Source organism: Alternaria ethzedia (assembly GCF_023757985.1).
Source record: "Alternaria ethzedia strain BMP 0044 chromosome Unknown scaffold_2, whole genome shotgun sequence".
NCBI classification, from domain to species: domain Eukaryota; kingdom Fungi; phylum Ascomycota; class Dothideomycetes; order Pleosporales; family Pleosporaceae; genus Alternaria; species Alternaria ethzedia.
Window position 1 is genome coordinate 1,046,428 of NW_026056195.1, and position 25,492 is coordinate 1,071,919.

At 54.4% G+C, this 25,492-nt stretch overlaps 10 protein-coding genes across 10 annotated transcripts; 4 read left to right on the forward strand and 6 right to left on the reverse strand.

Moving 5' to 3' along the window:
• Nucleotides 1–301: 301 nt before the first annotated feature.
• Nucleotides 302–2,366, forward strand: J4E87_001150 (uncharacterized protein; the record flags this gene model as incomplete). Its single annotated transcript, XM_049372797.1, has 2 exons — nt 302–2,056; nt 2,109–2,366. 2 exons carry the CDS (start codon nt 302–304, stop codon nt 2,364–2,366), a joined length of 2,013 nt encoding a protein of 670 aa, XP_049237455.1.
• Nucleotides 2,367–2,825: 459 nt separating this feature from the next.
• Nucleotides 2,826–4,909, reverse strand: J4E87_001151 (uncharacterized protein; the record flags this gene model as incomplete). Its single annotated transcript, XM_049372798.1, has 3 exons — nt 2,826–2,974; nt 3,054–4,464; nt 4,556–4,909. The coding sequence occupies 3 exons, from the start codon at nt 4,907–4,909 to the stop codon at nt 2,826–2,828; spliced, it is 1,914 nt and encodes a 637-aa protein (XP_049237456.1).
• Nucleotides 4,910–5,112: 203 nt separating this feature from the next.
• Nucleotides 5,113–5,818, forward strand: NAA30 (N-alpha-acetyltransferase 30; the record flags this gene model as incomplete). The annotated part of the gene is made up of 2 exons (XM_049372799.1): nt 5,113–5,343; nt 5,405–5,818. 2 exons carry the CDS (start codon nt 5,113–5,115, stop codon nt 5,816–5,818), a joined length of 645 nt encoding a protein of 214 aa, XP_049237457.1.
• A 288-nt stretch (nt 5,819–6,106) lies between these two features.
• J4E87_001153 (uncharacterized protein) lies at nt 6,107–7,514 on the reverse strand (the record flags this gene model as incomplete). The annotated part of the gene is made up of 2 exons (XM_049372800.1): nt 6,107–7,174; nt 7,230–7,514. 2 exons carry the CDS (start codon nt 7,512–7,514, stop codon nt 6,107–6,109), a joined length of 1,353 nt encoding a protein of 450 aa, XP_049237458.1.
• Nucleotides 7,515–8,059: 545 nt separating this feature from the next.
• J4E87_001154 (uncharacterized protein) lies at nt 8,060–8,971 on the reverse strand (the record flags this gene model as incomplete). The annotated part of the gene is made up of 3 exons (XM_049372801.1): nt 8,060–8,158; nt 8,211–8,594; nt 8,648–8,971. 3 exons carry the CDS (start codon nt 8,969–8,971, stop codon nt 8,060–8,062), a joined length of 807 nt encoding a protein of 268 aa, XP_049237459.1.
• A 1,061-nt stretch (nt 8,972–10,032) lies between these two features.
• J4E87_001155 (uncharacterized protein) lies at nt 10,033–10,956 on the reverse strand (the record flags this gene model as incomplete). Its single annotated transcript, XM_049372802.1, has 1 exon — nt 10,033–10,956. The coding sequence occupies one exon, from the start codon at nt 10,954–10,956 to the stop codon at nt 10,033–10,035; it is 924 nt and encodes a 307-aa protein (XP_049237460.1).
• Nucleotides 10,957–12,373: 1,417 nt separating this feature from the next.
• On the forward strand, nt 12,374–16,146 carry J4E87_001156 (uncharacterized protein; the record flags this gene model as incomplete). The annotated part of the gene is made up of 6 exons (XM_049372803.1): nt 12,374–12,450; nt 12,505–12,653; nt 12,701–12,730; nt 12,779–12,787; nt 12,834–15,559; nt 15,610–16,146. The coding sequence occupies 6 exons, from the start codon at nt 12,374–12,376 to the stop codon at nt 16,144–16,146; spliced, it is 3,528 nt and encodes a 1,175-aa protein (XP_049237461.1).
• A 571-nt stretch (nt 16,147–16,717) lies between these two features.
• On the reverse strand, nt 16,718–17,144 carry J4E87_001157 (uncharacterized protein; the record flags this gene model as incomplete). Its single annotated transcript, XM_049372804.1, has 2 exons — nt 16,718–16,984; nt 17,139–17,144. The coding sequence occupies 2 exons, from the start codon at nt 17,142–17,144 to the stop codon at nt 16,718–16,720; spliced, it is 273 nt and encodes a 90-aa protein (XP_049237462.1).
• Nucleotides 17,145–19,989: 2,845 nt separating this feature from the next.
• Nucleotides 19,990–21,073, reverse strand: J4E87_001158 (uncharacterized protein; the record flags this gene model as incomplete). The annotated part of the gene is made up of 6 exons (XM_049372805.1): nt 19,990–20,263; nt 20,310–20,381; nt 20,504–20,566; nt 20,692–20,711; nt 20,795–20,867; nt 21,024–21,073. 6 exons carry the CDS (start codon nt 21,071–21,073, stop codon nt 19,990–19,992), a joined length of 552 nt encoding a protein of 183 aa, XP_049237463.1.
• A 204-nt stretch (nt 21,074–21,277) lies between these two features.
• On the forward strand, nt 21,278–25,309 carry ACR2 (DNA-directed RNA polymerase I subunit RPA2; the record flags this gene model as incomplete). Its single annotated transcript, XM_049372806.1, is given in 4 exon segments — nt 21,278–21,282; nt 21,297–21,492; nt 21,664–24,784; nt 24,837–25,309. 4 exon segments carry the CDS (start codon nt 21,278–21,280, stop codon nt 25,307–25,309), a joined length of 3,795 nt encoding a protein of 1,264 aa, XP_049237464.1.
• Nucleotides 25,310–25,492: the final 183 nt, after the last annotated feature.

Genomic DNA, 25,492 nt, shown 5'->3' on the forward strand with positions numbered 1-25,492 from the left:
GATGCAAGATAATAGAGAAGTTGCTTGGCTGATGCACGTATGTGTCAGTGAGGACCGACGCGTGCACGTGCGGTCGTACAAACGCGCGACATGGTCGTTGTCGGGTGCTTGGCCCCATGCGTGGACCATCACTCCAAACCTCACCACTCCCACTATCAAACTTCAGACACCAAGAATCCATCTCTGCCACTCATCTTTTAATCACAGCAACTACGCGACAACACCAAGACCTCTTCCCGCATCAAACCTCGCATACGACTCGACCCCCCAACGCGCGGCTCCGAAGTCCGCAGTCCTCGCGATGAGCGAATCCCAGCCACAGCAGGCCAGCGGCGGCCAGCAGCAAGGCCAGCAGCTGCTACGCCCCGATGACATCCTCAAGCTACAATGTCTTCCCGAAGACGAGAAGCAGAAGTACCGCTTGATCATGCAGAGCTCGTGGAACATCTTCAACAACAACCCGCCGGGCAGCCAGGAGAATACCACGGCGCGTCAGAAGCTGACGGACTGGTCGCAAAAGTTCATCGCGCGCGAACGCCAGTATCGCGCAAAGATGAAGGCACAGCAGCAACAGGGAAATCAGAACCAAGCACAAGCTGGACAGTCGAGTGCAGCCGGCCAGCAGAACCCCAATGCGGTCAAGCAGGAAGGAGGCCAGGGTCCCAATGGAGGAGCTGGTGGTGCCGGCGCGCAACCCAACCAGCAGAACCAAGGACAACAGCCCAACCAAGGCCAGAACCCAGGACGCGGCCAGGTCGATCCTGCTATCGTCAAGCATGTCCACGAGTTCCCCATGCAGGGACCCACGAATGGACCGGCGCCAGGCACACCCGAGTACGAGACCAAAATCAAGGAGTACCGATCTGGTTATCTTAACATGCTTGCCAAACAAGCTTCCTTTAACGAGCAGAGACGGCGGCTTGTTCATCAGCTTACCGAAAGGCAGAACAATGGGCAGGAACTACCCCAGGAACAGCTCATGATGAAGGCCAACATCGAGAAGGAGTCTGCTAAGATCAAGGCCCAGATTGACAAGTTCCGTGCCATGCAGAAGCAATGGAAGGATGAACGCGAGGGAAATGCGCAGGGCCAGGCTCAGGCGCAACCTCAGAGCCAGAACACAGCGCAATCGCCCCCACAACAGCAGCAGCAGCAGCAGCAACCGCCGCAACAACAGCCCCAAGCGCCTCAGCGCCAGCCTTCACAACCTAACATGCCCGCGCAGCCCCAAGTGAAAGAGGAGCCTCAAATCAAGATTGAGGGCGGACAGACACTACAACCACAACCCCAACAACAATCGCAAACTCAACCCCAACCACAACCCCAGTTCAACATGCAACAAAACCAGGGAAACCACCAGCAGGGCCCGTCGCAACAGCAGCATAACCAACAACACAACCAGCAGATGCCGCCTTCACTTCCGCAGCAGCAGCAGCAGCAGCAACAAATGCAGCAAGGACAGCCGCAAGCTCGACCTCCGCCAGGGCCTCACTCGCAGACGATGCCTCCAGGCCAGATGCCGCAATTCGCGCAGGGACAACAGCAACAGAACTTCCACCAGCAACAACAGCAGCAGCGACCTCAGATCAACCCCATGCAGGCGAACGCGCACCAGCAGAGCAACTCACCACACCCTCAATCCGCCGCCTCGAACGCGCCCGGCCCACCAATTCCTCTCTCCCACAGCGCCGCCGTCAGCGCCGCGAACCGCTCCTACACCGACCCGCAACGCACAAACACACCCATGCAGCAAGGCGGACAAGGCGGCAACTTTGGCAGTCGCGAACGCGAGCAGCTTAATAACCCTAAGATGCCCATTCCACGCCATCTGAATGTCACCTCACCACAAGCCGTCCACATGGGCCAATCCCGGCCTACTATGAGTGGGCCAACCAACGGCGCGCCAGGACCCATGGGCCAACCCGTCATTCCACGTCCACCACCATTCCAACTCGAAGGTGAAGGCGATCGGGTGCTCAGCAAGCGGAAGCTAGATGAGCTCGTGAGGCAGGTAACAGGTGGATCAGAAGAAGCCCTAACACCAGAAGTCGAAGAGGTAAGCCCCATCTCCTATATGCCCTCAAACACAATATCTAACCACTCCGCAGGCCGTCCTCCAACTCGCCGACGACTTCGTCGACAACGTCATCAGCAACGCGTGCAAGCTTAGCAAGCTGCGCGACTCGCCCCAGCTCGACATCCGCGATATCCAAGTCATTCTCGAGCGCAACTACAATATTCGTATTCCAGGATACGCGTCTGATGAGGTGAGGACTGTGAGGAAGATTGTGCCTGCGCAGGGCTGGGCGAACAAGATGAGTGCGGTTAATGCGGCGAAGGTTATGGGTGGGAAGGCGGACTTTTAGTCTAGGTCTGGGGAGGAGGGCGAAGAGCGAGTGGGGTAGTGAAGGAGCAGGAGGAGGTGGAGGAGGTGTACCATCATTATCATTTCGTTACTGCAGACGTGGACGACCAAGGAGAAGGAGAACAAACTCCCAACACAGATTCACCAAGCCAAGTATCCTCCCAACAATAACATTAGCTTGAAGCACACCGCCGTCTTTTACCTTGACGTAATGCAAAAGAATATTGTCCAATCTGGTCTCCTGGATAAGAAGGCATCTACAAGAGTGTAGTGAGTGGGTAAACAGTAGTCTATGGTATCATTTCCGTAGTCTCCAGCGATCGATCATTTAATCAAGTGATCTGAGCCGGAGCCCCCCTACCCATCCATCCCTCACCATCTCCTTGCAACGTAATCGTTCATCGCTGGCATCGCTATTCATATACATGATCCCCGCTTGACTTATACTCATAACGGAAGCTCAGTCTTCCTCCTCGTAAATCTTGACCTTCTCGGCGTACTCCCTGATATTGGAATGAATGGTATCGTTGATCAACTCGCCCCGTCCACCCGCCACCTGCAGAATGAGATCGTTGAGTGACATTCTGCCGAGGATGTCTACGTGATCCGCTATTTCACGATAATCGTCAGCATGTATCCAAACCGAGGAGACAGCAAAGGAAAAGGAGGGCAAAGAGGAAAGACATACCAGTATTAGGTCCTCCCCTCGGACTAAACCGATCAGGTTCGTGTTTCATCTCAAACGTCGTCACTTTCACACCTGCGGGGTTATACCTCTTCATCTTCCACCCTTTCGTACACATGTACCCCGAACTCAACAAATTCACCGTGCCATCCCCCTCACCCATAACGACACCATGATCCACATTGCCCTCCTGCTGGGTGAACATCGTATCGAGCGTAACATTCAACCCGCTCAACGGATCATCGTCGCTGCGATAATAATACGCACGTTCCGTATCCTTGCCTACACCGTAGAAACAGTAGATCTTCAGGTTGGGAGCGAGCGGCAACCGGGTCTCGAGGGGGTTGACCCATTTAGCGGGCAGGAACTGGTTGTCCTCGACGTGTTTGGTGGTGTGGGCTACGCCGTGGGAGTAGGAGGTTTGAATCATTTTCTTGAACCAGGGTTCTGTGTTGCGGAATAAAAACGGCAGACTATCATCCACCGTAATGTTCTTCTGCGTCATGGTGCTGTTTGCGTTTCGGAAACGGATGAAGGGGCCAAAAGTTACGTTTTGGCCGGGGAGGTCGTCGGGGGCGCCAGTTTCGTCGCCCCAGACGGCGTTGCCGCCGAGGGGGAGCATGGAGGAGAGACCGGGCATTGCGCGGAAGATTTCGGCGCGTTCGTAGCGCGAGAGGAAGCGCTCGAGGCCGTAGACGGCGAAGGCGTTGAGTTGGGCTGTGTCTTTCATTTCGCCGGAGAGGACGGCGGGCATGTCTTTTAGGGCGCCGAGCATGCAGCCGGAGATATTGATCCAGCTGTCGATGTATTCGTCGACCCAGTTTGGTCCGCCATTGCCGTAACCTTCCGCTTCGACCCAGTGCAGGAAGTAGTAGAGGACCTGTGAACCCATGGAATGCGAGAGAAGAACGACTTTCCTGTCAGACACGCGCACGGCAACTTCGATGTGCGACTTCAGACGCGTGAAGTACTGGTCCCGTATCTCGTAGTTCATGTACGACATGCGCCAGTCGTAGGCTGCAGTGAAGGCATTACCTGGATCATACCCGATGGTAGCGAGGTTCTCCAGAATCTTATTCCATATCCAGTATCCCGTTATGAAGAAGTCGGCTGCGTCGAACCCTTGCGCTGCCCGTAGCTTCACGCCGGGTGGATCGAGACCACTGTCTTTGTCGAGCATGATGTGTCGTTTCCATTGTGCCTTGTCCAGCACGAGCGCGCGCATCATCGTCCATGACCCCCACAATCTCTTGCGAAAGTATTGTCTTGACCCTTCTTCTGTACCCCAGGATTCAAGACCCGTCGAGATGACACCGGGGATCATGATAACGGGGTGTTTGGCTTTGATGCCTTGTTTCTGCGCGTGGAGACCGACGGCGAAGGAATCGTAGTTTACGGCGTCTTTTTCTGATTTCTACTGAGTTGGGGCAGTCAGCCTCGATTCCACTCCATGCGCAGGGTCTCCCATTCAGTCCTCTTCTGCAGAAAACAAAGGTCGCGCGTACCTGCATCTGCTGCGCGCTCTTCACAAAGTTGTCTGGCAGCGCCTCCATGATGCTCTCCAAGTTGACGCCCTCCAAACTACTCAGATCAATCATGTCATTACTGCTCGCAAAGAAGCCCGCCAGCAACAACCCGAATATGCCTCCCAGACCAAACACCCAGAAATTCCTCCGTTTCTTATGCTGCCCCCTCTTCTTGAGCGTCTGCAGCTGCTCCGCGGTAATCAGGCGCAAGTTGGCAGGACGCTTGTATTTCCCATCCGGTCCGGGAGAAGGTTCGCGGGACAGTTCGGGCGTCGAGATCTCGCTGTCATCGCCGCCGCCGCCACCGCCGAAGCGGCGTCTCAGGAAAGACATGAACGAAGCGTTGGAAGTTGTACGCGGGGTTGTACGGGAAAGCGTGGGCGACTGCCACGAGATTGTTTTTGGTTATCGTCCCTCGGCATGTGACGGAATGATCGGCACAAGGATGCACGAGAAAGCACGTTCCTGACACGGCGGGCCAAGCCGGCCGCTATGAGGGGCTGAGCATACGCGCATCGCTCTCCTTCCCACGCGCCATGGCCGGCAATGAAGATGGCGACGTCACAGTTGATGCGACGGCGACGGCGGCACCCTTGACCAAACAGCTGAAGGAACCTGACGACCTCCAATATGTCCAATACGAACCCTCGAAAGAAGAGCAGTACCTCCCCGCCATCCGCCAATTAATCTCCAAAGACCTATCCGAGCCATACAGTATCTATGTATACCGGTACTTCTTATACCAATGGGGTGATTTATGCTACATGGTACTTCTCTCTCCCCCTTCCCCAAACCACCTTACAGTGTCTAACCCTCATCCCTCCACAGGCCCTCTCCCCCACAAACTCCCTCATCGGCGTAATAACCTGCAAACTCGAACCCCACCGCAGCGGCACCTACCGCGGCTACATCGCCATGCTCGCCACGCAAGAAGAATACCGCGGCCGCGGCATAGCCACGCAACTCGTTCGCCTCGCCATCGACGCCATGACTGCGCGCGACGCCGACGAGATCGTCCTCGAGACTGAGGTGTCGAATACAGCCAGTTTGAAACTGTATGAGCGGCTGGGGTTTACACGGAGTAAGAGGCTGCATCGGTATTATTTGAATGGGAATGCGGCGTTTAGGTTGATTTTGTATTTGAAGGAGGGGACTGCGTTGAAGAGACCTGAGCATGGGATGCATGGGGAGGGAGGTGGGGGGATGGAGATGAGAAGGGATGAGGCGGAGTTGTACTCTTGAAAGAGGGATGGAGCTGCTTCAACAAATATTTATCCAGAGTGGAAAAGGTACGAAGTCAGCAGCTTTGAGTGGCACTGGCGGCTCTGGAGGAACAGGAAGACTCATAACTATTGGATGTGGAATACCACGGTAGCCTTCTCTAGGCTCCATGAAGGACGAGACACTTGTACCAACCAGAGCATGTAATCCTCACAGACACTACTAAACAGAGTGTTGTAGGCATATGCAACGACGGACGCAACTAGTATGCTCATCTACACGGTATCACGAAACATCTATCCGACCCATCTACTTCTTCTCCTCCAAACTCAGCCCCTCAATAGCCTTCTCCCCACCCTCAGTCCCAACATCAACCTTGTCCTTATCCTCACCCTCAACATGCCCATCAGGCTTAGCCTCCACATTCCTCTGCTTCGGATGGAAAGTACCCTTATTCTTAACCTTCTTCTCCTTCTTGACCACCGGCGGCGGCGGGTAAGCCTTCTGCTCGATATCCTTCCACTCCTGGTTGCCCTGGAACTCCTTCTGCACGGGCTCCAGAAGCGCGTTGAGCGCCTCCGTAACCGCGGGCTTGAGATCCTGGGGTGTGAGAATGTCGGCTGCGTAGTCTTCTTGCATCTTCTTAATGTCTGTGTAGGTAAGGAGCTCGGCGTCGCGACGCTTTACGACGAATTTGGGCTCGCCGTAGTTGAGGTGGCTGGCGGGCAGGAGTACGTATTCGACGAAGCTGAGGACGCCGTTTTCTTCGACGATCTTGGGCGCCGCGTGCGCTTTCTTAAGCTTGCGCTTTACTACGTCTGCGTCGTCTAGGACGTCGATCTTGGAGTCTGGGTCGGACGAGCTCATCTTTCCGCCTTGCAGACCGGGAACCATGGGGTTCATCAAGTGGGCGCGCTCTTTGTAGCCGATCTTGGGGAGTACGTCTTTTGCGAGGGCGAAGATCTTGCGTTGGTCTACGCCTCCGAATTGGACGTCTACGTCGAGGTACTGCTCGTCGAGGGCTTGCATGAGTGGGTAGATGAGGCCGCTCAAGGGCGCGTTCTCGGTCTGCTTGACAACCTCTGCGCCGGCCTTCTTTGCAGCTGCCTCGCTTGTTATACTCGCTAGTCTCAGCAGGTCCATGGTGTAGTCCGAGTTCAACTCATAGCTCGATCCCAGCACGAACTCCAGCTTGTCAATTGGCACCTTGACGGCCTTGAGTAGCGCGGTGATGGTGTAGCGGTAGTATTCCGCGCGGAACTTGACGAGCTCGATGGGCGCTTTTAGGTTGTCGAGGAAGCCGTGGATGTCTGCGAGCAGGATCTTGACGTGGCAGCCTGCAGCGAGGAATTGTGCGAGCTTGAGGATAGGTACGAACTAGAGTATACATCGTTAGCAGTGCACGCGACCGTATCTCGCGATGTCAACATACGTAACCGCAATGTGGCCGTCCTGTTGTCGCAGTACCCCAGTAAACCTTCAAGTGTCCTTGCTTCTTCAGCGCCTCGTCCATGATCTCTGGGTTCAAGACTTCCGCCAGGTTGACCTTGATGAGCGCCATCTTTTCTTCCTCGGACATGTTCGCGCCGGGGTTGACGAACGAAGCTGCCTGAGCTTTTTGTAATCTTGACTTTGCATCCTTGAGTTGTGTCTGCGCTTCTTCGATTCTCTTCTCAATGTCCGCGATCTCCTGTTGGATTGCCGCGGGGTCTGCCATTGTGTCGGCCGTGGTGGGGTACGAGGGGCAGCTGGTGTGCCAATTGACTCGAGACCGGAAGGAGAGTAGTGGAGTTGTTTGGAGAAAGAAGGGGTGAGCAAAAACAGCGATTTAAAGCTGGTTTTCTCAAGCTCAGTCGAAGCGGGTGAGTTGTTGGTGTATCTTGCGCCCTGCGCCCAACTGGATGAGTCGTTGCGGGGCCGGGAACAGTCACCAAAATAACATTTCCAGGGTCCAGTTGCTGTGCCACATGTGTGGCTGCCCACCCCTTCTTTTGAGGAAGCTCGAACAAACACTCACGCATGACATAATGCAGTAGCTCTGATAAACAAGTGTTTTCTATTCGCTTGCATAAGGAGTGTAAAGCTCAATAACAGATAAGTCCAAGGTAAATCCACAAAGAAGTAAAACCAATAACCAATGCCCACCAATCGTTCGGTGAATCTAAATCGCGCCGTCGCTATGTATGCTGCTTTCGAAGATGTCGTCCCGTCATATTACAACCTCCCGAGTGTCCCTCAACGTGTTGTGCCTTCCCAGTAGATTTATTGTCCACACTTAGCCATGCAGGCTCTGGCATCACGGGCAAGGTTGGCAGGAAGCGAAGCACCGAACTCGTCGATGTTCTTGCTGTTGATTTGACCCTTCAAAACACGTTAGCATAACCTCCAAACCATTCTAACAAATGTAACCTACCGGGAAACCAAGCGTAGCATCCACAACCTCCGAGTTAAGCGCAAAGAAGTTCTGCGCAATCTGGCTAGTACCAGGGTCCTCGGAGTTGAGCGCCGCCACAAAAGTCGCTGGCTTGCAGTTGTTGTTGAACTGGTAGTGGATGGAGCCTTGAGGGAAGACTGTAGCCTCGAAGGCGTTGAGGTACCCTGCGACTTCTGGGTTCTGCTTAGGCCCGACAAGTGCGTTCTCGAGGACGAAACCAAACTCCATCTTCTCGCCTTCGACGAGGGTGAGCATCTCGGTGGCGCGCGGGTGGACGTGGGGGGTGTTGATGCCGCAGGGCTCGAGGAAACCGACGGTGGTGGAGATACCGAGACCGGTTAGGATGGGGAAGTTTCCGATGTTCTGGTGAGGGGATTAGTATAAGTTGTGTCGATTACAGAAACGAGGACACTCACAGCTGCGACCGCAACCCCACCCTCTGCGCCAGGGGCTGGCTTCGCATTCCTGTCGAAAGTGAAGACGGTCGCCTTGCGGAGGTCGTCTCCCTTCAGGAGCTCAGGGCCTTCAGGGCCTTCTCCCACAGTCAAAAGCCTTTGGAAACGCTTGATGGCTGTAGGAGCAGTGAGGAGGTCGTCGAAGATGTCAGGCGTCGAAACAGGTGCTGCCGGGGCAGCAGGAGTGGAAGTAGCATTGTCCTGTCTCGCATGGATGTGCTGAGGGAGTGCCTGAACAGCACCAAGAGCAAGCGAAGCAACGACGATGTTGGTGATGGTGAACATGATTACTGATTAAGAAGCGAAGGCTTGGATAGACAGTAAAGAAACAAGGAGATAATGGAAAGTAAAGAGGAAAAGATGAGATGGTAGTATGAGTTTCTGGTTGTGTTGTAAGGAGATGATTCTCCAACTGAGTGTTCTACGCTGCTTTACTTATACCTCCATTGTTCTCATCCGTCTTACCAGCACTCATCAGCTGTCCTGGACGGAAGTCACGATTCCGGAGGGCTGTACAGTACGGTGTTGACGCTTGCCGACTAATTGTGTATTTTCTTCAGCGAGGGATGCGATATGCTTAGACATCCTGGGGTCAAGAATAATCATTGGCTGGGATTCCAAGTCGGTGCGACTATGTCTGGCGGTCCGTCAGCCTTACAGCGGGAGCGCTGATGGGGCGTGGATCTTGTGGGGGCGGTGTATTTCGGCGTCACGGCGTCGCTTGCACGAAATAGATGGGACAAAGGATGGAAATTACTTCTTGACGCTTGCGCTGATGAAGATGAAACGGCTAGAAAAGTTGACCGTGCAGAGGATTGATGATGCGTGTGCAATCTACCGGTAAACGTCTATAGTGAGGCTAGCCTTGGGGTGGTCTCGCGCGAGATGAGCTGCGTTTTGTGACTGAGGTCAGTCGACTCGGCGCAGAACAACGGAAGGGCGACTATCCGCGTCCTTCGTGAATGCGTGTTGCCTGATAGTTGGCGTGGGTTGATTTGGTCGCTTGCAAGCGGCCGTCAGCTTCCGCCGTTGACGCCTGGGCAGGTGGGCCTTCTGTTTACCTAAGGATGGCTAAGTTTAGCCCGCACTGACTCGCGAGACCAACGCGTCTCTAAGAACAAACTGCAACAAAGGCAGAGCTTAGACGCAGGTGGATTTCAAATTCGCATCTAGACCATGTCTTACTGTCTGGTGGGTGCTGAGCAATGTGCAGGTAAAAACAGATGCATTCAGAAAATAGTACGCTACGCTAAATCCAACAATCGACAGCGAGCGTGTCGCTCGTGAACGCAATCAGCTAAGAAAACAGCCGTAAGGTCATGGTAATGGCCTCTAAGGTTCGTCAATCATAATTCTGACACCTGGTCAGACTCAAATTCCATCTCCATCATGTTGTGCCCTCCCCAGAACGGCAGCTCGTCTAGAGTAAAGGCGTCATCACTAGGGATGGATGGCGGTCCCTTGGAGTGTAGCACCCTTCCTTCGTCAGGTTCCTCAACCTCCGCAATGTTATTCGTGTTCGAGAAGCCACGGTCTTCGAAGATAAGCGAGCCTCTTCTAGGCCCTCGGACGCGGCGGCGCAGTCGGCGAGCATTCTGGTCCCTGTCATCGAGAGGGTCATCGTCGGAGTAACTGCTGTCTCCTTCCACGCTCTGGCTGTGGCTGCGCTTGAAAATGCCTGCGCTCCATCGTTTCTTCTTCTTTAGGTAGATCCGCTCCCTTTCCTCGTCTTCTGAAGTGTCTTCTTCGAGCTGTAGCTCGTTCATTCTGGCGAATATCGCTGCCTTTGTGCCGCTCCTTTCGCTCCTTGCATCTTCGCAATGGTCTGGTCGCACTACCTCTACGTCACAGTCGTAGCCTGGATCGCTGTCCAGTTCTTCGAGTACGAATTGGGCTTTCTCTACCCGACGCATCGGTATCTCCTCTTCTTGTTCACTTTCTTGATCCGATTCGCATTCCTCCTCAGAGTCGGTCTCGTATTCAGATCCCTCCAACGTTGTTGCCGGATAAGCTCTGTCGGACTCTGACGACAGACGCGAAGATGCCGGGCACGATTGCGGGCGTGTGAAGCTGAAGTGATAGTCGTGTCCGGTCGGTTCAATGTACTCCAGTGGAGGTGTCTGGATGAAGTTGCTTACGCGTCGATGTATTGGAGAGGTTGAGAATTTTGGCGGCGGGAAGCGACTAATGGTATGAGGAGTAGGCGTCATGGGTGGTGATTGCGGATGGCCGTTGAGCGCGGCGGCTGGCATCTCGTGGTGTGTTGCCATGGCCAGGAGGGTGTCGTGGTGATTTGACGGGGAAAGTTGCGTCAGGCTTGCTTGCAGCCAATTGCGATCGCGTACGTATCGATGATGTTTTCAGGTATTTGTGCTGACTTCTTAAGGGATCAAAGTCCGACAGGCGTGTCTAATCTTTGAAATACGGAAGAGGAGTTGCGTCGACTGTATCATTCTGGAGGTGGCCCGGGAGTGTTTTACTGGGATATCTGAGCGGCGAGCTCGAGCGGAGAGGTGGAGAGTTTTGACAAGTCGAACCCTGCAACGCCTTGGCTTATCGTGCAGGTAGAATTGGAGTACTATAGGCAGCAATGCAGGTAGCGTAGCTCGCAGATCGGTAACAGCCACAAAGTGCAGGTCAGCTCGGATGCGATGCGTCTGTGGTGATCGAATGGGAACGTTAAAGGGGAAGAAGAGTACTGGAGGAGGTATGAATTCCCTGCAGAGACAGAAATGTGTGCGGGCTGTCGCCAATTATCACCTGCGTTTCAGCGATGAGCTGGCCGGCCACGGAGCGGGTCTGCAGCATTGCTGCCCTTTGCATGCGCTGCATCGGTTTCCTCCATGACTCCGATGCTGCGTGTTTGCGAACGATTAGTCGCAACAGAGACTCGGGCAATCTACCTTGCGTCAGACAGGATGGATGCCCAATGAGGTCAGCGAGCAAAATTGTCCTGCACAGGGCGGGTAGGTAGGGTTGGCACTACGATGCCAGCTGGCACACGGAGTCGCATTGGTGAGTTCTGCGGGGCATCGTTGCAGGACGCCAGACCAGGGGAGCCGAGCCACGCAGCGGCGGCGAAATTGAGATGAGGCAGCGTCAGGAAGTGAGGCTCTGCCTTACGGCAACTAGTGTGGGAACTCGAGGTTCGCTTGAAATTGAAACCGGCCCCGAGCGCTTCAGACGGAGTTGAGGCGATGTCTGGCAGATCTCACGTGACCTTGGTGGGGAAAGCGCGCTAGAGACCAGGACGGTTAGGCGGTTAATCCGAATGTTGCGTGGCATATCGAACATTAGCAAGAGCAGCTCACGCAGGCAGCAATACCAAAGATAATAGTCAACACCGTGTTTCTTTCTCCTTACCTTATACCCGTATCCCTTCGCGCCTGCTGTCTCTTGCATTGAGGCCACTCTAGACGACAGTGAAGCTGCGGCTTCGTCCCCAATTCCGCTATGGCCTCCTCTCCCTCGATGTTGACCAAGGCAAGCAGCTCCCATCTATGCGACCGTGTAGCTAGCTAATCCCGGGCAGTTTGAGTCCAAGTCTTCGCGTGCGAAAGGCATTGCCTTTCACCCCAAGAGGTAGCTCATACCTTCACCTTGCGGCTCCCTTCCCCGCTGACCGCTTCCAGGCCATGGATCCTTGTGTCGCTACACTCGTCGACCATCCAACTATGGGACTACCGCATGGGTACCCTCATAGATCGCTTCGAAGAGCACGACGGGCCGGTCCGCGGCGTTGACTTCCACAAGACCCAGCCATTGTGAGCATCCCGTGGACAACTTGGGAGCGCCAGCAACATACTGAGACTGCACAGATTCGTGTCTGGTGGCGACGACTACAAGATCAAGGTCTGGTCATACCAGACTCGGCGATGTCTCTTCACATTGAACGGCCACTTGGACTATGTCCGGACCGTCTTCTTCCACCACGAGCTGCCATGGATATTGAGTAGTTCCGACGACCGTAAGCGCATGCTATGGGTTCCATGTGCAATGGCTAACACGAATCAGAGACCATTCGTATATGGAATTGGCAGAACCGTAAGTGACATCCTCAACTGCTGTTTGGCACACAACTAACGTTCATAGGATCACTGAGTAAGTCCGTCGCATCCCTCGCAAAAACACACCTAACCCTCCGAAGTATGTACTATGACCGGTCACAACCATTACACCATGTGCGCGCAATTCCACCCGAAGGAAGACCTCATCGTTTCCGCCTCGCTCGATCAGTCGGTCCGCGTTTGGGATATCTCTGGGCTCAGGAAGAAGCATTCGGCACCACAGGCCTTGTCATTCGAGGACCAGATGGCACGCGCGAACCAGAACCAGGCGGATATGTTCGGAAACACCGATGCTGTTGTCAAGTTCGTCCTCGAAGGCCACGACCGAGGTGTTAACTGGGTCGCATTCCACCCTACACTCCCATTGATCGTCTCCGCTGGTGACGACCGTCTCGTGAAGTTGTGGAGGATGTCGGAAACAAAGGCATGGGAAGTCGATACCTGCCGAGGGCACTTCCAGAACGCGTCGGCGTGTCTGTTCCACCCACATCAGGACTTGATCCTGTCCGTTGGAGAAGACAAGACGATTCGCGTATGGGATCTCAACAGGCGTACATCGGTCCAGTCCTTCAAACGCGAAAACGATCGCTTCTGGGTCATCGCAGCTCATCCTGAGATCAACCTGTTCGCTGCCGGTCACGACAACGGTGTCATGGTATTCAAGCTGGAACGCGAGCGGCCCGCATCCGCCGTCTACCAGAACAACCTCTTCTACATAACGAAGGAGAAGCACGTACGGTCTTACGACTTCCAGAAGAACATCGAGTCCCCATCGATGCTGTCTCTCAAGAAGCTGGGAAGCGCCTGGGTACCTCCACGAACACTGTCCTACAACCCTGCCGAACGCTCTATACTGGTCACATCTCCAGCCGACAGCGGAACATACGAGCTGATCAGCCTTCCGCGCGACGCTTCGGGAGCGGTAGAACCGACCGACACCAAGCGCGGATCTGGTAGCTCGGCTGTATTCGTGGCCAGGAACCGATTTGCCGTCTTCAACCAGTCTAACCAACAGATCGACATTAAGGATCTCAGCAACTCCACTACCAAGACCATCAAGCCCCCGCACGGAACCACCGACATCTACTTCGGCGGCACCGGTAACTTGCTCTTGATCACTCCTACTTCGGTTGTTCTGTACGATATCCAGGCCAAGAAGAACCTTGCTGAGCTCTCTGTCAACGGCGTCAAGTACGTTGTCTGGTCATCAGATGGACTGCACGTCGCATTGCTGAGCAAACACAATGTCACCATTGCGAACAAGAACCTGGAGCAAGTCAGCACTCTGCACGAGACTATCCGGATCAAGAGTGCCATCTTTGATGACACAGGTGTCCTTCTGTATTCCACGCTGAACCACATCAAGTACAGTCTAATGAACGGCGACAATGGTATAGTACGCACATTGGAGCAAACAGTATACCTTGTAAGAGTCAAGGGTCGCAACGTATACTGCCTGGACCGTGCTGCGAAGCCCAAGATTCTCCAAATCGACCCCACTGAATATCGATTCAAGCTCGCCCTTGTCAAGCGCAACTACGACGAGATGCTTAATATCATCAAGACTTCAAGTCTGGTTGGACAGAGCATCATCTCCTACCTCCAGAAGAAGGGCTATCCCGAGATTGCTCTCCAATTCGTGCAGGATCCTCAGACACGGTTCGAGCTCGCTATCGAATGCGGCAACCTGGAGGTTGCAGTTGAGATGGCTAAGCAGCTTGACCGACCAAAGCTCTGGCAACGGCTGAGCACCGAAGCTCTAGCACACGGCAACCACCAAACCGTAGAGATGACCTACCAGAAGCTGCGCAACTTCGACAGGCTATCCTTCCTGTACCTCACTACCGGAGATCAGGACAAGTTGAAGCGCATGGCTAAGATCGCGGAGCACCGCGGTGACATGACGGCACGATTCCAGAACGCACTCTACCTGGGCGACGTACAAAACCGGATAGAGATGTTCCAGGAGCTCGATCTATACCCCCTCGCATATGCCACTGCCAAGGCACAAGGTCTCGACGAACAGGCACAGTCAATACTTGAAGCTGCCGGTGTATCGGAGGAGCAGATTAACCTTCCTTCAATAGGTGCTCCTTCGGCACCTGCCAAACCTATCGTGCCCACTCACAAAGCAAACTGGCCAACGCGCGCAGCTTCTTCAACTGTATTCGAAAAGGCTCTTCAAGGCGAAGTCGAAGGCATCGGATCCGAAGAGCCAACAGCAAACAGCTTTGGCGACGAGGATCTTATGGGCGACACCGAGCCTAAAGGTGCGGCTGCTGAACTTGGAGGTGGCGAGGACGACGATATCGGTGGTTGGGACATGGGTGATGATGGCGATGTGGAGGCAGACGACGACTTCGTTGAGGTTGAGGGTGCTGATGCTGGTGCAGGAAGCAGCGAAGCTGATTTCTGGGCACGCAACTCACCTTTGGCGGCAGATCACATTGCTGCAGGATCATTCGATACTGCCATGCAATTGCTAAACCGACAGGTTGGTGCTGTCAATTTCGCTCCCCTTGAAGAGCGCTTCCAGGAGATCTACCAAGCCACCCGAACTTATTTGCCAGCGACACCAAACATGCCTTCGCTGGTCAACTACGTACGGAGAACAGTAGACGAGACCGATTCGCGCAAGATCCTGCCCATCATCCCACGCGATCTGGAGTCGTCATTATCGGCAGACTTGACCGCTGGCAAGCAGTTCTTGCAAAAGAACAAATTGGAGGAGGGTGTCGCAGTCCTCAAGAGCCTATTGCAGCTCATCATGGTCAACGTCGTCTCATCCCAAGCTGAGTTTTCTGATGTAAGTTTTACAGACATACATCCAGCCAACGCACACTAACATCAATGTAGGCTAAGAAGGCAATCAACACGGCGACGCAATACATTCTTGCCATGTCCATCGAATTAGAGCGTCGCAAACTGCTCAACGGCGCTACCGACATCTCCGCCCTCTCCGACGCGGACAAGAAGCGCGCCCTCGAACTCTCTGCCTACTTCACGGTCCCCGACCTAGAGGGTCCCCACAACTCGATCCCGCTCTCAGCAGCCATGATGTTTGCCCACAAGAACAAGCAGCTCAACACGGCGCTGAACTTTGCCAACGCTTTGCTCGACCGCACCGGCAACGCCAAGATGAAGGAGCAAGCTAACCGCGTCAAGACGGTCGCCGAGAGAAACCCCAGCGACGTCATCGAGATTGACTTTGATCAATTCGCCGACTTTGACATTTGCGCTGCTAGCTTCACACCTATCTACAGCGGCATGCCTTCGGTTACCAGCCCATACAGCGGTGCCAAGTACCACGCCAGATACAAGGGCACTGTGTGCAGGATCGACGGCATCACACAGATCGGTGCGCCGGCCAGTGGTTTGAGGTTGGTGGGTTAGATTGGTTGGAAGTGAGAGACCAGGGCTTGGAGAATAGGTAGCATTGCAGGAATCGGTTGAAAAGGTGTATGCTTAGCGTGTTCATATGCCCTTTTTACGAAAGTCTGGTGTTGCCTGTGAGGTTAGTTGGACGCAACTACGCAGAGTATTGAAAATGGGAGACCAAGAGTAACATGAATGGATGGAATACATGCAGCTTTTATACTTGAACACCCGCGATCAATAATTAATGATGCAGTGCCGTACTGGACTAGCTGAAATGTCCATCCGTGTGTTTCATAACGAGCAAGACATGTGCACGAAACAGGTCTTATAAGCAGGTTATGCTGTATGCTGTTTTGGTGAAACGTGTAATAGTAGATTACATCTTCCGCATTTACAAGGAAGATAAATAATAGCATTAAAGCGTAAAAGAGGTATCAAGCGTGTTCAACAGCAAAGGAAACCATCCTGTCCCTTCCTCGCTCGTTCATCACATATCGTAACGCAGTCCAGTTCTCACAATCTCCGTAACGCCATCCAACCCCATCTCAATCTCCGAGGGGCCTTCTCATCATCTACCGTACAACGCTTAACCCTTCGTCGGCGGCGGGCCCGGCGGCGGCGCATACCCGCCTCCGTATGTTGGCTGCGGACTCTGCAGCTCGACGCCGTTTTGCTGACCGTAGTAGCCCTGGTTTGCGCCTCCGCCGCCGTAGTAACCTCCGTTGTTGTTATTGGTGGCGGCGGAGTAAGGCGGCGCGGGGTTGTGTTGGTTGTTGTAGTAGGGTGCAGTGGTGTTTTGGCCGTATGCGTTGTTATTGCCTGGGCGCGCGGCCCAGCCTGTGCCGTAGAAGGGCTGGCGGCCGGCTTTGCGGCGGCGGCGGGCGGTTAGGCAGCTGTGGGGTGTTAGTGGTGTGCTGGGTGGAAGGGGGTTGGGGATGGCGATTGGGGATGGCGATTGGAGAAGGGAAGGGAGGGAGGGTTGGGGGAAGAATGGACGGTGGACTTACGAGCATAGTACGAAGAGGAGTAGGAAGCCCAAGACGACGACTACGAGGACCACCCAGCGAACCCAGTTATTCCATGCTGAGTTGCAGCGGTAGTAGCCCCGGCTGTTGCTATAGCACCTCCTAGCCATGGCGTGTTAGAAGCGATATTCGTGTGTTTGTGTGTCGCGTCTCCAATATCTCTCGATCAATTGACAGTAACGCGATGCGCAAGTGTCCTTGGTACAAAAGCGCAAAAAGTGGAGTGGTGAGAGGTGTACTGTGTTCGAGTGGTTGAAGAACAAAATGTGAGAAAGACGAAAGCAGCGTATTATGTCCAAGAAAAACCCGTGGCAAGGGCCACCACAAGGCAGGCCATTCCAGCAGTCACGCAGCATAGATGCCGAGTGATGCGGGCGCCAGGCTGGGCGCAGTGACGTTGTGACGTCGTCTGTCGCAAACACCCATCTGCACCAACGCGAAGCCAGGACCAAGCCGATCCGCTTGATCCACCAAGCGTGCCTTTTCCCCAGAAAATTCATGGACTAACTGCGCCGCTGCACAGCTAAAGTGTGTCGCACAGCCACTTTGCAGCGAATGATGGACAAGGAGAGATGGAGGATGACGATGATGAGCGCATGGAATGAAAACGTACCTGTCGCCATAATCTGGCCCGTAGTACTGTCTCGTACGGTAAGGAGTGTGGTGCGGATGCGCGATCTCAAGGTCTACCATGATGAATATTCAAATCTGTGTGTTATAGCGATATGCGACGATTGTTTCAAAAGCTGGAAATGATAGAAGTTCAGAAAGTTGCGACGGAGATGGGATGGAACGAATCCGCAGGAAGAACAGGGTTCTGGCTGACTGCTTATGACGATATCCGCTCAACACGGATATGATGTGTCTTTGGGCGTTGGTGCTCAGCCACGATCCAGCCAAGAACGCTGCCCGGAGTATGGCTTGGGGCCCGCATTCTAGGCTTTAAACGGGTAAAGCGGAGACGAGAGGGCTAAGCTGGTGACGATTACGATGTGTGCTTTGGGCTTATTGGGTGCGCTGGGAAGGCTTTTTGGTACTGCTGATTGTGGGTGAGGAGGCGCAGTGGGGATGGATGATGGGCTATCCGGGTTCTAGCTTGTTCGAGAAGATGAGATGGGAGGATTGTGCGGCAAAACGTCGTGCTGCGCATGTTGTTCGGGTGGTTTTGATTAGTAGGGTAAGACTTTGGAGGGAGTTTAGTCGGCCGACGATGGTTCTTGAGGATCACGAGAGCTGCTGCGCCTATTGCTTTCGCAATGTTGTGTCGAGTCTGCGCCAAGGGTACGCAGTTCAGCCTCTTCGTGGTTCCAGTGGTTCCGAGACATTGCCCTTTGCTCGGGTCAGCAGTGCGCTTGAGATTTTGCGTTGCGTGGTCGCTCAGCCGTTGACATCGTGAGATGGGTGCATTGCGCGTCTTGTACGGTACTTGTGGGATGTACTCGAGAGTGGTGTGTTCTTTGTATCACCAAGGTTGTCTAGAACCTTTGCGACATGTGTCTCCAGTGATGATGATGCCGCGTGAGTCTTCCAGACGGAATTAACTATCAACAACCACATTGCATCTTGCCGGATGTTTCAACATGTAATGCTTCGCAACGCAATCCTCTGACAATTGGCGTCCCGTGCAAACTCCCTCACAAACGTAGCATCAAGTACTGTACCTCAACCCCATCAACCCTAACCCCACTCCAACCCACCCCTCACCCTCAGCGCCACACCCACCGTCCCCGACGCCACGAACTCTCAATCCAAACCGTCCCCATCCCCATCGCAACATCCCACCCACTTCCCCGTGCACCCCTCCAGCTCATCGGCTGCCAATCCATCCTGCCATTCCACTCCCAGCTCTGCGACAAGGGTTCGCATTGCTGTCGCCGCCGTCTGACCAATCAGACGGGCTCTGCTCAGGATTCCCTGGGAGGCGCTAATGCAGGATGAGTTGTTCAATTGTTCATGGCCATGGATTTTGCTTGGGTCCCACCCCGTTTTTCTGCCAGCGCGGTGCGTGAGTTGTGCGAATAATTTAGTTGTTTGCTCTCTTCTTTCCTCTCGGTGCATTGATTCTCTTCTTCTTTCCCCCACCGGTGTCGCGGTGACTTGTTCGTTTTGTTGCAATGTTTGGCGCGAGGTGCTACTTCCGCGGCGCTACCATGTACTGGAGTCATTGAGCTGCGTGCAACATGGGATTTGGGAGGCCAGGCCGACTGAGAGAGGAGTCACCACGAGCCTCGACAAGCCTTCACACGCAATTGCGCTGGAGTCCTCGACAAACATCCGTCCAAACGATTTGTCAATACCAAACCAGATGCCGCGCACCTGCACATGAGGCACGCGAAAGTCACGAGCACGAGGACAGCATTGGCGACACATGACAGAGACGAGGATACCATTATATCGCTGCAACTCAGGTCGCTCCTCATGGAGCCGAACAAGAGACGAAGCGCGCGCAACCATACATATCAATCATACCTGGACCAAAATCTTCCGTCTTTTCTTAGCCGCTACGTCTTCGCTGGAAATCGAAACAAAGAGGATGATACAGGATGAAGAAGGGGCAGTCGCCATCATAATGATATGAGAAGAAGTAAATGTGTCGAGCTGGGGAACTGGAATGGCCATCGCTAGCCTGCAGAGCGATCTGCCCGTCTTTTCTTCCATCAAGTCGTAAGAATCATTAAAGATGTCATGTAAAGCTGACGACCGTAATTCGTAAGAACGTAGGCACGTCGGCGTCGTGAAGTTGCGAAAACACCAAACCCAGTCGAATGCGTTGCGAGCGGCACCTGACCGTCGCGGTCACGTTACGTCGACCGAATACGAACAACATAATACCTCACTTGCTGGCTCGGGCAATCAACCACTGGAGAACGGCATCGAGGTTGGTTTCCTCCTTTGCGCTGATGCCGTAGCAGCTCACTTCCCGGTGCGACACTGATTTGAGGTCGAGCGCCTCGATCAGCTCGTCGACGGAAAGCTTGTTGGGCAGGTCGGACTTGTTGCCCAAGACGAGAAGAGGAATGCCCTCCAGCGCAGGCTTCTCCAGTAGGAGCTTCAGTTCCTCGCCAGCGACGGGAAGAGCCTCCTTGTCAGCGGAGTCGACGATGAACCTATGACGATAAGCGACACCCCACCATCACATGAGAGGAGACGTACACAATAGCGTTCACACCGCGGCAGTACCGCTCCCACATGGAACGGAACCTAGGTTGGCCTCCGAGATCCCAACTGTTGCCGCTGGTCAGCAGGTGCGCCTCGAGGCTAGTAGATTGCGCTGCACCCCGCAAGGCTGGGCTTGGCGCTGCAAGAGCCGGACATGCGTGACCAGGGAGAAGATGGAGGGCACTCACCACTTCAAGGTTACATGACCTTTCTGGACACGCTTCATATTGAAGCCAACCGTCGGGATGGAGCTAGAGCCAGTCAGCGCAGGGCCCGACTACGATGGCGCCCGACGTTGCGCAAAGCAGTAGCATCGGGACACGGATGAAACAACGTCGCCGCCGGCTTGCGCAACTCGGGACGGATGTAGACCTACTCGACAGTAAACTCTCCTCCCTAGAACGGATGGGTCAGCTCGCAGTCTTCAAAGTTGATGATGTTGACGCAGGAGGGTCTTTCCGCATCAGGAAGATACTCACCGCCAGAACTCTCAACAGCGAAGTCTTGCCAGCGTTTTGCAACCCGATCATGGTAATGTCCATCTCAGTCGCCCTGGATGGTATCGCAAGTTAGCAGGAGCGCCATGTTATCGTCGCCGGTAAGTTTGCTTTTTCTTGGGCGGAAGCTGAGCAGTTGGGCGAGTATCAAATGGCGCATCAGGCAGCCAGGTGGGCATTGGGGTCAGTAGAAAAGGACAGGTAGGCATACCAGAACAGGCGGAGCAGCCAGTCGTAGATGCGGCGGAAGAGGTTCGCCATGGCCGTCGTCAGGGCAGGGGCTGACTCGGTGGAGTTGTCGTCTGGTCGGGAGGAGTGGTGATGTACGGGCGATGGAGGGAAGTCTGGGAACCTTGATCCTTGCTGCGGGGCATGTAGTAGGCGCGATCGCCGTAGTCTTAGCAACAGCAACAGGCAAATGGACAACGTCTCCTTCGATGCGTCGGGGGGCAAAGAGCGCAGGCAATGCCGTGAGGAAGTAGAGAGCAGAGCTGTGCCGCCCTAAGGAAAGCCCGGAGTGGTTCACGCTGCAGCAGAGTGATGGAGCCGCCGCGGCGTGTGACTTTGGCCAGCGCGCTAGCAGGGGTAGCCCAACCATGGATCCGACTAGTCTAGTAAAAAAGTTCGAGCGCAGCGTCGCATCTTCAATCGCGCTGCAGCTTGCGACCGCGACACTCACAGTCTTTGATATACTATTGCGCATGCCGCTTGATTGCGCCCTAATCTTACATTCACCGTAATAGCCGCATACGGAATCATGGCGCCTCCCGCACGGGCAGACAGCCCTCAGGAATGGTCGACCAAGGCAAGAGAGCACTTTCGACACAACTATGCCAGGCTAACATATCCAGTTTGATACCCTCAGGCGGCATGACCTGTTCCGCAACCCGCCCAAGGACAAGACGGCATACCCTATGCTCGCGGCTGCCGTCGATCCCCACATCAACTCGTTCAACACCATCTTCACCCGCGGCGGCCAACTTGACCAGGGCATAAAAGACATTGGCACCAAGATCTTTGTCGATGGCGACCCATACGCAGCCCCCGAAGATGCAGGCCAGAGGAACCGTCTCTACCTGCGCATATCAGAAGTCTTCCTCGACAAGCCCGTCCTGCCGCCTTCGAACAAGGTCGCGCTCAAGAACCGCAACATCTATCCCGCCGAGGCCCGCGAACGACATGCTTCATACCGCGGCAAGATGCGCGCACGGCTGGAGTGGAGGGTCAATAACGGAGATTGGAACGAGGACGTTGTGGATCTCGGCGGCATACCCGTCATGCTGAGATCGAACCGCTGCCAGCTGGAAGGCATGTCGCCAGCGCAGTTGGTCAAGGCGAAAGAAGAGTCCGACGAGCTGGGCGGATACTTTATCGTCAACGGTATCGAGAAGATCATTCGTCTCCTCCAGGTCAACCGTCGCAACTACCCCATGGCCATCAAGCGCGGCGCCTTCACCAACCGTGGCGCCGGCTACACCCAGTTCGGTATCACCCTCAGATCGATGCGACCCGACCAGACCTCGCAATCGAACGCCCTGCACTACCTCAGCGACGGCAACGTCAACTTCCGTTTCTCATGGCGCAAGTCAGAATACCTGGTTCCCATCGTCATGGTGATGAAGGCTCTGGTCGAGACGAATGACCGCGAAATTTTCGAGGGTCTGGTCGGTGCAGCCGGTTCCGAAGGTCTTGAAGAGAAGCAGTTCGTCACCGACCGAGTAGAGCTGCTACTCCGCACATACAAGGTCTACGGGCTACACTCCAAGGCGAAGACACGGGCATATCTGGGTGGAAAGTTCAAGATTGTACTTGGTCTGCCCGCCGACGTCGCCGACGAGGAGGCCGGTACGGAATTCCTCCGTAAGATAGTATTACCCCATCTAGGCTGCGTCAACGTCACACCAGCTCAGGATGCCGACAAGTTCAGGATGCTTCTCTTCATGACCAGGAAACTCTACGCTTTGGTCGAAGGCGACTGCGCTGTCGACAACCCCGATGCTGTACAATTCCAAGAGATCCTACTAGGCGGACAACTCTACGGCATGATTTTGAAAGAGAAGCTAGAAGAGTGGCTCAACAGCTTCCAACTTGTGCTGAGGGAGTGGGGAAGGAAGAACGAGTACAAGCCTTTCACATCCCAAGACTTTACCAAGGACTGGAACTCCAAGATCCTCCGACGAACAAACATGAACCTGGGACAAGCTCTGGAGTACTTCCTCAGTACTGGTAATCTCGTCAGTCCAACGGGTCTGGATCTGCAGCAAACTTCTGGATACGTCGTGGTCGCTGAGAAACTCAACTTCCCTCGTTTCATTTCACATTTCAGAATGGTGCATCGAGGTGCCTTTTTCGCACAACTGAAGACAACAACTGTCCGAAAGTTACTTCCTGAGGCGTGGGGATTCATGTGCCCTGTACACACTCCTGATGGATCGCCCTGTGGACTTCTCAACCATTTCGCGCACAAGTGCAAGATTGCCACTTCCAACGTCGATGTCTCCACGATTCCCAACCTTGTGGCGCAACTAGGCGTATCCAGCAAGTCAGCCGCCTCTCTTGAAGCGAGTGTGGTCGTACAACTGGATGGCCGTGTCTTAGGCTTCTGCTCGCCCAAGCAGGCCAAGACCATTGCCGATACACTCCGTTACTGGAAGGTTGAAGGCTCGCACAACGTGCCATTAGAGATGGAGATTGGTTTCATTCCCGGATCCAATGGCGGTCAATATCCCGGTGTCTACCTCTTCTCACAAAGCTCTCGAATGTACCGACCTGTCAAGTACCTGCCTCTCGGCAAGCTCGACTACGTAGGACCGTTTGAGCAACCATACATGTCCATCGCCTGCACGGATGCCGAGATCGTTTCTGGCGATTCGACGCATGTTGAGTTTGACCCAACCAACATCTTCAGTATCATCGCCAACCAAACGCCTTTCTCGGATTTCAACCAATCGCCCCGTAACATGTACCAGTGTCAGATGGGTAAACAATCGATGGGTACACCAGGAACTGCTACAGCATACCGAACCGACAACAAGACCTACCGCCTACAAACCGGTCAAACTCCGATCGCGAGAGCCCCGTTGCACAACGAATACGGCATGGACAACTTTCCCAACGGAATGAACGCCGTCGTTGCTGTCATCTCATACACCGGATACGACATGGACGACGCTATGATCTTGAACAAATCTTCACACGAGCGCGGTTTCGGCCACGGAACCGTATACAAGACGAAGATCTGCGATCTCGAGGAAGGCAACCGAAAGAGCCGTGCGGCGAGGTCAGTGACCAAGTTGTTCGGCTTTGCCCCTGAGGGCTTGGTCAAGGCCGCATCCAAAGAGACTCTTGACGAAGATGGTCTTCCACGTGTTGGCACCATGCTGCGCCACGGCGACGTTATTGCCGCATGGCACATTGTTTCGTACGACGCAGCTACCGGCGAGTACGTTAATCGCGACGGCCAAACACAGTTCTTCAAATACAAGGACGATGAACTCGCCTTCGTGGAAGAGGTCCGCATCATCGGAGCCGAAGACGGAACGCAACCCTGCCAAAAGCTCAGTATCAAGCTGCGCATTCCCCGTTCTCCCGTCGTCGGTGACAAGTTCTCCTCCCGTCACGGACAGAAGGGTGTCGTCAGTCAGAAGTTCCCCACACCAGACATGCCCTTCTCCGAGAGCGGCATGCAACCCGACGTCATCATCAACCCTCACGCTTTCCCCTCGCGTATGACAATCGGTATGTTCGTCGAGTCGCTAGCCGGAAAATCCGGTGCGCTCCACGGCATGGCCCAAGATTCAACGCCTTTCCGTTTCGACGAGCAAAACACGGCCGTCGACTACTTCGGCCACCAGCTTAAAAAAGCCGGCTACAACTACTACGGCAACGAACCCATGTACTCTGGCATCACAGGTCAAGAACTCCACGCAGATATCTACATTGGTGTGGTCTACTACCAGCGTCTACGTCACAGTAAGCATCTCCCTCCCTACCATCTCACCCCCATCTACTAACAATGACGCAGTGGTCAACGATAAGTTCCAGGCCAGAACCACCGGCCCCGTCGTCTCCACAACCGGCCAACCCATCAAAGGACGTAGCAAGGGTGGTGGTATCCGTGTCGGAGAAATGGAGCGCGACTCCCTGCTTGCCCACGGCACAGCCTTCCTACTGCAAGACCGTCTGATGAACTGTTCCGACTACACGAAAGCTTCCATATGTCGTACTTGCGGCTCCTTCCTCAGCACTACACCTACCGTCGCTGAGTACGGCCGTAAGAAGGATCGGAGCGGCAAGGATCTCACCATTCGCTGCAGGAGGTGTGCTGTCTTGGCGGATGCGAATAGCAGTAAAGCGGATTTGTGGATGGATGCCCAGGGGATGCGGTATAGTGGCGGTGAGGACGTTGCTGTGGTGGCGGTACCTGGTGTGCTCAAGTTTTTGGACATTGAGCTTGCTAGTATGGGTGTAAGGCTGAAGTTCAATGTTGGTCCATAAAGGAAAGGAGGAAGTACAATTGCTGGGATGAGAAGGGATCAACGACACGAGAGGACGTTTGTTTTACGCATTTTCATCGGCGTAACTTTGGTTTTTATGATGTCGGTCCAAAAGTTGGCTTTTAGCAGCATCTACGGGCGTTCTTGGTGCACGAGATGGACGAGTGTAGAGTATTTCGCACGA